Here is a 13,856-nt window from a genome sequence, read left to right as displayed (position 1 = left end):
CCAAGAAAATGTTGAGATTCAAAGGAATCTCTCTGTTCCTAAATAAATTTGTATAGTTATGATAAAAATGATTCTACTATTGATAAGAAGAGGGTTAGGTTATTGTTCTGTGTCTTTTGTTGAGGGGAGGGGATATGAGTGCATATAGTGAAATGGGATGGGGGGGTACCTGGCTGGCTCAGTCAGTGGAGCATTCAACTCTTGATCTCAGGGATGCGAGTTTGAGCCCCACATTGGGTGCAGAGATTACTTAAAAGAAGTGGGATGGGGAAAAATGTTTCAAATTGGTGCAGTAAGTCTGTTACTCTCCAGACTGAAGCTAAAGATGACAAACATTAATACAGGGCTTTGAAGAGTTCAGAGTTCTTATTCTTTTTGACAGAACTACCTTGAGGGCAGAGTAGCAGGAAACTGGTGGGAAGATTTTTAAGCGGGAGGATGGTAAATGTTTAAGGCCAAGTCATTCAGACTTTAGAGATGGAAGCAGAGGCTGAAAAGCTCATATTGCAGATATCCTGAAGGTCAATTATTAAAGATTCACAATGGGAAGCAATAGATATGTCAGGCAAAGCATAATCCAATAATCAAATATATTTGGCTTTTGAATGCACTGTGACTTTTGCTGAGGAGCTTGAGGGACAAGGAAGCTCTCGCGGTGGTTTTTCTTAGGTTAATAAAAATTTAAATAGCTACCATTCCTGAAGGAAACACTGACCTGTGGGAAAGGGAGGCCCTTCAAAAATGTAATGGCTCATGGGGAAAAACTGAAATTGGGACGAAACATTTGTTGTAAACAATATCCAAGTGGGAAATCTATATGTAAGTAATTAAGACTTACCTATTTCTAATGTTTGAATGGGCCTTATATTCAGACAAATATTTCATGTCACGAAGCTGGAGAAGAAAGCCTACTGGTAGTGGTTACTGTCTCAAGAAAAGATCCAGTTGGAAGGGGCTAGGTATGCAGCAAAGAGACATCAAGAGGAGGCTTTGGGACTCATTTAAATATATAAAGGGACAACTCTGTGACCCAGGAGCCCATGGGTAGTTACACTGTTTACAATGCTGGTTTTCTTTTCTTTCCTCTCTCTCTCTCTCTTTTTTTTTTTTGGCATCCCTGGATGGGCACGAACCACATGCTGGTTTTCATTCATTTCATCTTTTTAAAAAAACTTTATTTTTTTAGAGCAGTTTTAGATTTACACCAAAATTGAGAGGAAGGTACAGAGATTTCCCATACACCCCTGCCCCCTCAAGTGCATAGCCTCCCCCATTATCAACATCACTCACCAGAAAGTACTTTTTTTTTTTTTTAAACCAAGGAAGAACCTACATTGACACACAATAATCACACAAAGTTCACAGTTCATCTTAGAGCTCACTCCTGGTATTGCACGTGATGCAGCTTTGGATAAAAATATAATGACATATACTCATCACTGTAATATGCAGGGTATTTTCACTGCCCTAAACCTTTGTGCTCCACCTGTTCATCTATCTCCCCCCTACACCCTGCAAACACTGATTTTTTACCATCTCTAATAGCTTTGCATTTTCCAGAATGCCTTTTGTTGAAATCATAGTACATAGCCTTTCCAGATTGGCTTCTTTCACTTAGTAATGTGCATTTAAAATTCCTCCATGTCTTCATGGCTTGATAGCTCATTTCTTTTTAGCACTGGATAAATAATATTCTATTGTCTGAATACACCATAGTTTATCCATTCATCTACCAAAGGACATCTTGGTTGCTTCCAAGTTTTGGCAGTTATGACAAAAGCTGCCATAAACATCTGTGTGTGGGGTTTTGATGTGGACAGAAGTTTTCAGTTCCTTTGGGTAAATACCGAGGAGCATAATTGCTTGATCATACAGTAAGAGTATATTTTGTTTTGTAAGAAACCTCCAAACTGTCTCCCAACAGAATGTGGCTGCACCATTTTGCATTCCCACCAGTGTATGAGAGTTTCTCTTGCTCCACATCCTCGCCAGCATCTGGTGTTGCCAAGCGTTCTGGATCTTGGTCATTCTAATAAGTGTATAGTAGAAGCTCAGCTGTTTTCATTTGCATTTTCCTGATGACATATGATGTGGAGCATCTTTTCATGTGCTTATTTGCCATCCATATGTCTTTGGTGTGGTATCTGTTCAGGTCATTGGCCCACTTTTTAATCAGGTTATTTATTTTCTTATTGTTGCATGTTAAGAGTACTTTGTCTATTCTGGGTAACAGTCCTTTATCAGATGTGTCTTTTGCAAACATTTTCTTCCAGTCCATGGCTTGTCCTCTAATTCTCTTGATATTTGTCTTTTGCAGAGCAGATATTTTTAATTTTAATGAAGTCTAGCTTACCCATTATTTCTGTCATGGGTTGTGTCTTTGTTGTTGCATCTAAAAAGGCATCACCATACCCAGTGTCATCTAGGTTTTCTCCATCTAGGTGTTCTCTTCCTGAAATGTTACAGTTTTGCATTTTACATTTAGGTCTATGATCCATTTTGAGTTCATTTTTGTGAAGGGTATAAGGTCTGGGTCTAGATGCAATTTTTTTTTTTGCATGTGGATGTGTGGTTGTTCCAGCAGCATGTGTTAAAGACACCATTTTTTCTTCATTGTATTGCTTTAACTCCTTTGTCAAAGATCAGTTGACTCTGTATGAGGGTCAATTTCTGGGCTATTTGACCATGGTTTTTATGAAAGAAATGCAGAATTGTAGCCTCACTGCTCAGCCTCCAGTAGCTTCCATTTCCATTGTCTTGGACAACTGTTTAACAGAGTCAAATCTGGAAGCGGGCACTGATTCACTTTTCATGTATGCATGATTCTATAAAATTCCAGTGAAGTTTAACCAAAGCTTGGTTAGCTTCCTCAGCAGCTAACTAGGCACAAGAGAATCTATGGACAAAAACCAGTCATTGCCCAGGCAGAAAGAAAGAGAAGAATTGCTCCTGCTACTTTTCAAATTTTCATACTTCAGTTTTTAGTTGACTCAAGACTGGTGGGCCCAGCTGTGGGCTCCTAATACTAAGGACTTTTGGTGAAACTCAGAGAATAAACTTAGTTCCAGGACTGAAGTCAGGAATTCTGCCCTGAGCCCCTAGGTTTTAGGCTCAGTGCCCCTCCTCCCTGTGCACTCTGCTGTATCTTACGTACTGCATTTGCTGATTCTTCTGCTTCTCCTTCTAGACTGTGGGAAGCTCCTTATAGTGGAGGCTCTTTTTCTCTATATCCCCATGATTAACACTGTGCCTAATACTGGGGCGCCTGGGTGGCTCAGTCAGTTAAGCGTCTGCCTTAGGCTCAGGTCATGATCTCAGGGTCGTGGATCGAGCCCCATGTCAGGCTCCCTGCTCGGCTGGGAACTTGCTTCTCCCTCTTCCTTTGTCCTTTCACCTGCTTGTGCTAATTAATAAATAAAATCTTAAAAAAAAAAAACCCCAACACTGTCCCTAGTACATAATAGGCAATTAAGATTTTTGAAAATTAAATTCCTTTTTTTACCTCTGAATAACTTCTAGTGCCCTTCACTGAGGCTAGGAGCTGTGAATACCTAATAATACAGTACACATCTGTAGGGGATTCTAGTCAAGTTCAGGCAGCATATCTTGGTGGTTGAGAGCATAACCTCCAGAGCTATACTGCTTGGGTTCATACTCAAATCTGCCTCCTACTAATCATGTCACCTTGAGCAAGTTCCTTGACTGCTCTGTGCCTTAGTTTCTCACCTATAAAATGGGGATAACAAGAGTACCCATTTCATAGACCTGTGAGAATTAAATGTTAATAATATACATAAAGTGCTTGGAACAAAACCTGGTACAATAAGTGTTGTCTATTATTATTGTGATTATGATCACAATTATTGTCATTATTATTCTAATAAATTGGTGGAGAGCTTCCTGTCCCCTGCTCTCCTTTACTTCTTGGGGGGATGCCATTGTTGACTAGTATCTGATTTGGTAGAACAAGGGTTATGGCCAAACATATGTAAATTAGTAAATTTAAGCCAAGGTAATGAAGCTTGAACCTGGACTATTAATCACCCTAGGATAAAGGCCCATTAAAGGCTTCAATGGAAAGAACTTTCCCTTATCCGCCCAGCCTTTAGACCCCTGAAGCCTTTTAGTATTCTGTTCTTCCCTGGAAAATGGTGGCAGCAAGAAAGTAGTTCCAAATTCAGATACTGGAAGAAGAAAAAAATACTACAACAATTATAAGCAAATGGGGAAAGTTGAGATTTGCATAGTATCCATTTAGTGAAATGGATCCTTCCCCGTTCTCCTTCTTCAGGCTCTCATTACCTCTTATCTGGTCTGTTCCAACCCACTTGAAGCAGGCTGTCTTCTCCAATTCGTCTTATAATGACTTCAGTTGGGTGCATAGCAGTGATTGTCAACTTCGGTTACACATTGGAATTCTGAGATTCTGTGTTTCTACCAAACTCCGGGAGCTGTGGATTTTGCTGGGCTATGGACCACACTTTGAGTAACAAGGGCTTGGAGAACATGGTAACATTATCCCCTTGCCCAATAACATCATAGGCTTCCTGTTACCCACATAATAAGATGCCTCAGTCTAGCATCTCAGGCTGGCAACAGGGTCATTTAACGTCCTCTGACAGCAGTGGTTCTTAAACATGACTAATATCTGAATGACCTGTGGGTTAAGTTTTAAAAGATACATATTCCTAGGCCCCACACTAAGCCTACTAAATCGTACTTTTCAAGATACAGCCTACAAGGGTATTTGGAAGACACTTCCTAAATGGTATAGAAGATTAACAAGGTTTAGGAGCCCCAATATGCTTCCAAGACACTTTTCCAGGCTCATTTCCCATCCATCCAACCAGTGAACATCTAGCACATCTGCCTCCTACCAGGTATTAGACAAACAAAGATGAAAACAGTTTGATCCTTACTCACGAGAGATTGGCAAGATAAATGTCAAAACTAGATTATTCACTACTCCCCAGCCATGGTGTAAATGCTCACACCTCTACTTAACGACTTCTCTTTTTAAGACTGTCTGGGCCCCTCAGCATCCCATTGTTGCCCATCCTAATAAACCAATCCACATACCCTCTTTACCCCATTTGAGCCTCCATACTTGTTTGGTCATCTCTTCCAACTGACTTTCGGTGGTATTAAAATAGATCTCAAAGAGGAGAAAGGATTTACCGGAAGTGTGGAAATGTCACCGATCACAATAATTAACATTTATATAGTGACTTCCTGGGGCCCGCCATTGTTCTAAGCAGTTTACATAGGTAAAGCGTGTAAAAGTCTCACAATGGCCTTATAAGATGCCTATTATTACTATCCCCGTTCTGTGTTTGAGAAAAATGGAGGCACAGAATAGTTAAGTAACTTGCCCAAAGACACAGAGTCAGTAACCAATCCGGGTTTATTTTTAAGCCTTATATTCTACCGCCAAGTTGGTGGCAGGGCTGTCACGAAAAGGACTACTAATTCCCAAGCCTAAGCACTTTCCTGGCAAATTAGTGATCTGTGTGCTTGTTTCACAACTGAGACTCAAGCGTGAGCGCAGAGATGAGATCTTGTATCTCCCACAGTGCCTAGTAGGGGTGCGAGCCCTCAGTTACCGGATGGGCTGTCCCAACCTGGGGGGGGGGCGGGGGACGGGATGGCTAATTATTCAAACAAACAAACAAACAAACAAACAACAAACACGCAAACGAGGGCAGCAGCCTGCGGGTCTCACGTGATCACTAGGTCACACCCCGCTATCTCCCCCCCCCCCCCACCCCCCAGCCCGGAGCGCTGGAGGAGCACCCTCCGGTTCCATCGTCCAGCTCGGGTTCTGCGCTCCGTCCTCCCAGCCACAAGGTGCCCCCAGACCCCGGGCTCCTCTTCCGCCGCCGTCAGAGCATCGTCCTCTCTCCGTCTCTCCGCCGCTTCCTGCTCCGGGGATCCTCGCTCTGAGCTCTGGGGCCGAGGCGCCCGAGGCTTCCCGGGGCGCTCGGCCAGGTAACAGCGCGGCGCGAACGGTCGGACTGCGGCCGCCGGGCTGGGCCGGGGACCAGGGCGGCCCGGTCCGCCCGGCGCGCTGGTGGGGAAGGAGGCGGGCAGATGGCCCCGCCTGGCCGCCGAGGAGGGGCTGGGGGCGCGCGGCGGCGTCCTCCTCCTGCCTGCGGGCGCGGGCGGGCGGGCGGGCGGCGGGAGGTCCGCACAGCGGCGCGGCGCAGGTGCTCGCGAGCCGGGCGTGGCCCGCGGTGCGCGGGCGCGTCGGAGGGAGAGGCGCTCGCAGTGCCTGCGGGGCGCCCGGGTGGCCGCTCGCGCCGGCCACGCCTGCTCCGCGGTCGCCGGCCAGGTGGGCCCGCCCAGCGCTCCTCCTCCCGAATCTGGCCCTGGGACGGGAGGAGCGAGGACCGGAGCTTTGGAATTGCGAGCTGGAGCGGCCACCCCAACACCCTTCCGTTCTTTTGCCCAAGAGTTAAAAAAAGAAAACAAAAGCAAAACCGAAATCCAGGGATGGGGTGACTTTCCCAAGGTCACAGACTTGTATCTGCCCCTTACAAATGTCTATTCTTTTATTTAAGTGTTTGTAAATAGACTGTTTCCTCTGTTCTGCCAGGGAATTAGGATTCAGGGAAGAGGACTCTAAAAATACTAATCAGCGGATCCAAATGAGCTGATCCGTATTACGGGCCGGTGACCCTGGCATTTAGAAGGAAATAAGCGAGGACGGTTCTTTTCACTCTGGGTACTTTGTATTTCTGGCCCTTGCTCTGAAAATTGGCCTAGATGTTTTACAAAATTTATCTCAGAACTCCTTGTCAGAACTGGGCCAGATTAGAGTTTTCAATCCTCTTTTCTTCTCTCTTCCCCCCATTTTTTTAACGGAGGCTCAAGAGGTGAAAGTGATTCGCCCACACTTTTATGCCTAGTTAGGGGCACAGACAGAATTGGAACTCAGGACTGTGATTGACGCCTACTGTTTTCTTGAATAGAAACCTGATTTCAGATGAACGCTTTACAGAACTTGACCTTCATCAAGCTCTCTCTGGATAGCATTCTCGGGAGTGCTTTGTGTTGGTCCATGGATAGTATTTCACTTGTCAGAATAGGGTTAAGCAATGAGTGTAGCCATGCAGAAAATTCCTGCTGAGATGAGACACATATCTGCAATGTTTTCGACTTTTTTACTTGTACTTTCAATAGAGGAGCTAACGAGTATTAACAACAACATCTTGGTTGCTTTAAGATTTTAGTCCTGTATGGCCAAATTGATTCAGTTACAGTCATTCTTGGCTTGATATATTTGTCATCAGTAAAAATTTCAAAGCGTAGCTTTCTGACTTTGATGTTTAACTGAATAAATGCCTTAAGGATATTTTTTATATCTCAACAAAAATTTCCCACTTATACCTTCTGCTTCCCCCTTGATCAGTCTTTGAGTTGGATTTCAGAACTAGGATTTTTTTTTTTTCCTTCCGAAATACCTAGACTCCTTTTAGTTCCCTATTCAGGTTTACCTCAAGTTTTGATTTTAATTGATAAACCTGTGACCCAAATCGAAACTTCAGTTGAATTTAGTATCAGCTTCAAACCACACAAAACTGCTATGAGTCATATGACCTCTTGTAGAAACCACAGGTGGTGGTACCGTTTTTTCGAGAGAGCTTCTTATTGGGATTTTTGAAGTGTGAACACATTATCTAATACATGTATTGTATTCAAGGTCAGTCACCACTGGCAGGTTATTGTTGACATTTACTCATCGTAACAACACGTTTTATCAGGCAGTCTACCAACTCAGAATGCAGTTCCTGCTTTTCGGTTTAGAGCTTTTATCATCTCTAAGGAACATGGAATCAGAATTACAGCCATGCTTTAATGGAAGATTCTTGGCTGTGTCGAAAGGAAGAAGTGTTTCAGTGAAGGCAGTATTTTTGTACTATCCTAGAGTAGGAATGAAGATTATATGCAAATTGACCCAATGCTGTTTTCTTAGGGTGCATCCTTTGTTTTTCTGGTTTTGGTCTTTTCATCATAGGATGGCATTAGCTCTGTGTCCGCAGGCGCTGTGCAGCCTGGGGGGCTGGCTCTCACTCTACATTTCTTTCTGCCACCTGAATAAGCACCGAAGCTATGAGTGGAGCTGCCGGCTGGTTACATTCACCCATGGAATCCTCTCTATAGGCCTCTCAGCTTATATTGGCTTCATTGATGGCCCCTGGCCTTTTACCCATCCAGGTAGGTGGGAGACATTAGAGGATTTTCCCTAAGGGGATCATAATTGGGGGGTAGTCTTGGAAGGAAGGGACATTTTCACAGAATTTGTACAATATTGGAGAATGTTGAAGAATAATTACCATTGTAATTTGTATTGGGCGTCTTCATTTTTACCTCTTATACTGTATATGTCCCTACTTCTGCTTTTCATAACTCTCTACTTTTAAAACAAATTTTAAATGCGTGTTACATTGTAATCCACCGAAATATATAAAACATAAAGCCAATATCAACATCTTCTACCACCCCCTCCAAAGAGACACAGATGGCCTGTATTATACATGCTTTTTGATAACCTGCAATTTTCACTTGATTGTATATTCAGAGGACATCTATGTACATAGATTTCTTTTATCCTTCTTAATTTGTGATGTAATATTGTGTTGTATGCATATACTATCATTTATTTAACTGATGTCACATTATTTGCAGCACTTATATTGATTTTTTTAAACTACTAGATGTACAAGTATTACCTCCTTAGAATAAAAAAGGTTGTATCCCCTTGAATTAGTTTGCTGGAGCTGCCGTAACACAATGCCACAGACTGGGAAGCATGAACAACAGAAACTTATGTCTTTTTTTTTTTTTTTAAAGATTTTATTTATTTATTTGAGAGAGAGAGAATGAGAGAGAGCACATGAGAGGGGGGAGGGTCAGAGGGAGAAGCAGACTACCTGCCGAGCAGGGAGCCCGATGCGGGACTCGATCCCAGGACTCCAGGATCATGACCTGAGCCGAAGGCAGTCGCTTAACCAACTGAGCCACCCAGGCGCCCAGAAACTTACGTCTTCACAGTTCTTCAGGCTAGAAGTCCAAGATCAAGTTGTTGGCTGGTTTGGTTTCTTCTAAGGCTTTTCTCTTTTGCTTGCAGGTGGCTTCCTTCTTGCCATTTCCTCACATGGTCTCCCCTTTGTGTGTGTCTGTGTCCTGATCTCCTTCTTTTATAAGGACACCAGCCATATTGGATAAGGGCCCATCCTAACAACCTCATTTTATCTGAATTACCTCTTTAAAGGCCTTCTCTCCAAATACAGTCACATTCTGAGGAATTGGGGGTTAGGGCTTTGACATAAGAATTTGGGGGGTAACAATTCAGGCCAGAAGTCCCCTAGGATATGATTTTTTTTTAATTCCTTAGTTTTTGTTTTTGTTTTTTTAATTTCCTTAAATTCCTATATTTAGCTTCCGAGGTTTTCCCAAAACTATTCCAACTGATATGAAAGCAGCTATTAAGCTGTATGTCTTATATGAAGGTTTTAAATAGATTTGAACATGTCATGTCCTCGCACTTGATTTTCTTGGGCTGGGAATACACTAACTTCTGGGGTTCTTTCCAAGGTCCACTTTCAAGAAGGGTAGGGCCACCAGCGTCCAGACAATCTAACCCACTGAGCTAAGAAATTAATCCAACATCCAGGGCAGAATAACTAAGAGAGCTTGGAAACAGACCTTTAAAACTGGTCAAATAAATAAATAAATAAAATTTTAAAAAATAAAAAAGAGAAAGAAACTAGCTGTAGGATTTTAATTGAAAGGACAAAGCAGCTCAGTTTTATGCTGCTCCATAGAGAGGACACTGAGATTATGGCTGGTGCTCAGTTCATTCATTGAGATCTGATTCGTCAAAACAGAATTTCCCAGGCCTGTGACATTATTGGGTTTGATAAAGATCAAGGTTTTAGATGTTAGTCTTTCTTGGTCGTCACTCAGATGCATGAGCCTGCCTTTGTTTTTGCTCTCGGTGGTTCAAGAAAGCTTGGGAAACACTGGACCCCAGTGTCCCGGTGCAGGGTAGCTCAATTCCCAGCCACTCAGTTTGCTTCTGTCTTGGTTTATTTCAGGCTCACCCAATACTCCTCTCCAGGTGCACGTTCTGTGTCTCACCTTGGGCTACTTCATCTTCGACTTGGGCTGGTGCATCTACTTCCAGTCTGAGGGCCCCCTAATGCTAGCTCACCACACACTGAGTATCCTGGGCATCATCATGGCCCTGGTGCTCGGGGAGTCAGGCACAGAGGTCAACGCGGTCCTCTTTGGAAGCGAGATCACCAACCCCTTGCTACAGATGCGCTGGTTTCTCCGTGAAACAGGCCACTACCACAGTTTCACTGGAGATGTGGTGGACTTCCTCTTTGTGGCCCTGTTTACTGGAGTGAGGATTGGCGTAGGAGCTCGCCTCCTTTTCTGTGAAATGGTCTCCCCCAAGCCCAAGTGGTTTGTGAAGGTTGGGGGAGTAGCGATGTACGCTGTGTCTTGGTGCTTCATGTTTAGCATCTGGCGCTTCGCATGGAGGAAGAGCATCAAGAAGTACCATGCCTGGAGGAGCAGGTTGAGTGAGGAGCGACAGCAGAAGCACAACGGCCATCTCAAAACGCACTAGCCAAGGCTTTCTCCAGACGGGGGACTGGGTTCAGCCAGCCACGGGACCCAGGTTGGAGATACGGCTGTTACAGAATCAGGCTTACGACGAACTGAGGTTTCACAAAAGGGCTACACCTTATCGGTCAGTTTGGTCAGTCTTCGAGTGGAGCCCACACTAGTATTAAAACACTAACGTCTACCGTGGCGCGGTTGTAGAAAAGCGAGACTACTCGGTGGTAGTTGTGAGTACGTCAGCACCATGAGGTGAGCAGTGCTGCATTCCTGTTAGTTCCTGGTGTCCCTGGAGCCTCTTGTCTCTGGGATGCCTGACGGCTAGACAGCTCAGGAAGGAATTTGAGAATCCCTTCGAGAACTGACTCCTTGAACAAACCCTTATTCCCGCTTTCCATGTAGCAGTTTAAATAAAGTCACCCCATTTACTATAAAGGGAGGGACTTTCAGGAAGATGAACGTCTGACATCTGAGCATCGGATCAGGGGACCGGCTGTGCTCACACAAAGGGAAAGAGCTGAGAGGAGGATGGGGTGAAACTGGCCTTGGTAATGGGTCACTTCTTGAGGCCTCCCTATACCAACTGTTGAGGGTCCCCAAGACCCACTCCCCCCCAGTTTTGGCGCTTTGCTTGGGGGATTCACATGACTCAGAATGTAGTCAAGCTCCTAGCTGTGATCAATTACAGTGAAGGGGTACAAAGAGGGCAGCAAAGGGAAAAGGTGCCAGGGGCAGAGTCGAAGGGAAACCAGGCCCAGGCTTCCAGAGTCCTCTCCCAGTGGGATCACCCAGGATGTGCTTCATTGCCCTAACAACAGTTTGTGGCCAGATGTGTAAAATGGCCAACGAGGAAGCTCATTAGCTGCTCAGTGCCCAAGTTTTTTGGGGGGGCTGGTCATGTAGGCAGCCATTGCCTGGCATGGAGCAAAATTCCTGACTCCCAGCAGGAAAGTAGGTGTTCAGCATGAACCATATTGTTTGCACAAACAGCTGAGGCATGGTGAGCCATTCTCAGCAGTTAGTGGAGGGAGTGTTCCCGAAATCTAAGTTCCCAGACGCCAGCTAAGGGCCAACCTTGCAAGTTGGCCTTCCCAAGGACAGGAGTTCAGGCCTGCCCTGTTAACTCTTTTCTGCACAAAAACCAGAGAGCTAGGGCTTTGGGTGAGAGATGAATGAGGTGTGGGCAGATTTACCAAGTCCTGTTGTACGGGTTCTGCCCTACCAGGAAAACTATGCCAATTCTCAGGGCTTTTGTGCATTAATCTCCCAGGCATGAGAGGCTGTGAGTGAATTCCATAGGGATTTACCATGTGGATTCCACTGTGCTTGAGATGGCAGTTCAAGTTTCAGCTCTGCTATACGTACTGCAAACCAGAACCAAAGACAAGTGTACTGGCCACAGGGTGATGAGGCTAATTTTTTTTTTTTTTTAATTTCATATACATTCCCTTTAGCCCTCTTAACTACCTTTTCTTTTCTCTGAAAAAGATGCCCCTCTCTATGGATAAAGTATTATGACAAGGGCAGTCTCAGAAGGGAACAAAATATTTCTTAGTGCAATAGTCTCTAATCTCACCCAGGGAAAGCGAGAATGTAAGCTTAGAACGAGAGGTTAGGAATCAAGACTTCCTGGGTTCTTTTAACTAATTTGGCTGCTCACTTGCCAGATCAATTGGGCAGGTCACTTGTGTACTCTTTGTCTCGGCTTAAACCCTGTGGTGAATGAATGAAATACCCCGTTGGGTATTTCACAGCAACACTGTGGCATTTTATTAAGGGGTGTCTTTAATGTAGGACTTTTATGGAAAAAATAAGTATTATTTATTTATTTGCTGTTTATTTATTTATTTGATTATGTATTATGTTATTGAGACCACTGGGGATTGATCTCAGTTAGTGAGCAAATGTGTGGGGCCACTGAAGGCTAAGCCTAGGTTGATAGGAAGTTTCCACCCATTGTGTGGTCACGGGTAATACTAACCTAATGAGTGGTCTTGAAAATGGATGTCACTGGCCAGGCATGATGGAGTGTTGGAACCGCATGAAGTCCTTGTTGCTCTGGCAAAAGCAGCTTTCAAGGCATGTTAACAGCGGGTCTTTTAAAATGACTGTCATCTGGTTAACGAGTTTTGCTGCACATGGAAATAATCCGACAGTAGCGTCTCCATCTCTTTTCTTCTGTGATCGGGATCCCCAGAATGCTGGTGAGCTCCTTTCCAACAAAACTGTGGTCAAAGTAGGATGCTGGGGAATGCTGATTTTAGCAAAAGCCTAGTAAAAAAGAGTGGCTTGGCGCAGGAGCTTAAAAAAAGAAAAAGCTGGCTCTTGAATTTTGGCACAGTGCAACCTGTTTCATACCAGACAAATGAATAGGCTTAATCTGGTACCAATTTTTTTTTTTTTTCCTTTTTACTCCTCAGAAGCGAAGGGATTGCAGACCTTGCTGTTTTAGGGGTACTCTCATGGGAATGTACATAGGTTTCTTTTGGATTTTGAATGACCTAAATAATAAGAGAAGAAAAATTGTTCATTTCCGCTTTTCTTGATGTTTTAACTAATAACTATGAAGGAACCTCCCTGAGAGAAAAATGGGACATTAAGGTGAGTCAGCAGTTAAGATGCTATGTTTCTTTTTTTTTTTTTTTAAAGATTTTATTTATTTATTTGAGAGAGAGAGAATGAGAGAGAGCACATGAGAGAGGGGAGGGTCAGAGGGAGAAGCAGACTCCCTGCAGAGCAGGGAGCCCGATGCAGGACTCGATCCAGGGACTCCAGGATCATGACCTGAGCCGAAGGCAGTCGCCTAACCAACTGAGCCACCCCAGGCGCCCTAAGATGCTATGTTTCTACATCACAGGTAAACGAAGGGCTAATTAACATGTGGTATGGTCAGACAAAATGAAGTATTTTATTCATTTGCCTTTGGATTACTATGTAATAATTCCAAACATTGCTCAAGATTTATACTTCAATGAGATTTGTACTAAATTTTATAAGAATAAACAACTTTTTATCAACCCAGAGTCTGCCTTTATATCTTTATTGTGGTTTTGCCAAGAAGTAAAAAAAAAAAGTCTTTTGGTCTGTAGAAATGTTGACCCATATTTATACTTATCTGTGAAACACCTCATCTGCTCTTACCATCAACCATTCCCAATAACTGTTTACTTTTGGGGGCAACAATCTACATACAGGAAAAAGATTGCCAAAGAGAGAGGAAGAAC

The 13,856-nt window shown here is 43.8% G+C and overlaps 1 protein-coding gene across 5 annotated transcripts; it reads left to right on the top strand.

The window, feature by feature from the left end:
* Positions 1-5,768: 5,768 nt before the first annotated feature.
* TLCD5 (TLC domain containing 5) lies at positions 5,769-13,649 on the top strand. 5 transcript variants are annotated; one of them, XM_064577339.1, is made up of 3 exons: positions 5,769-5,988; positions 8,029-8,217; positions 10,101-13,649. In XM_064577339.1, exon 3 carries the CDS (start codon positions 10,205-10,207, stop codon positions 10,637-10,639), a length of 435 nt encoding a protein of 144 aa, XP_064433409.1. In that variant the 5' UTR covers positions 5,769-5,988; positions 8,029-8,217; positions 10,101-10,204; the 3' UTR covers positions 10,640-13,649. The 5 variants fall into 5 exon arrangements, with proteins under 5 accessions (XP_064433409.1, XP_045750786.1, XP_045750788.1 ...); XM_045894832.3 differs by having other exon boundaries at positions 5,860-5,988; positions 8,018-8,217; XM_064577338.1 differs by having other exon boundaries at positions 5,884-5,988; positions 8,103-8,217.
* Positions 13,650-13,856: the final 207 nt, after the last annotated feature.

This window comes from Mirounga angustirostris, unplaced genomic scaffold, assembly GCF_029215605.1.
Source record: "Mirounga angustirostris isolate CCGP_5_RB_7025 unplaced genomic scaffold, mMirAng1.0.hap1 SCAF_13, whole genome shotgun sequence".
Classification (NCBI taxonomy): domain Eukaryota; kingdom Metazoa; phylum Chordata; class Mammalia; order Carnivora; family Phocidae; genus Mirounga; species Mirounga angustirostris.
Note: the sequence above shows the minus strand (reverse complement) of the source record. Positions and strands in the feature narration are given on the sequence as shown.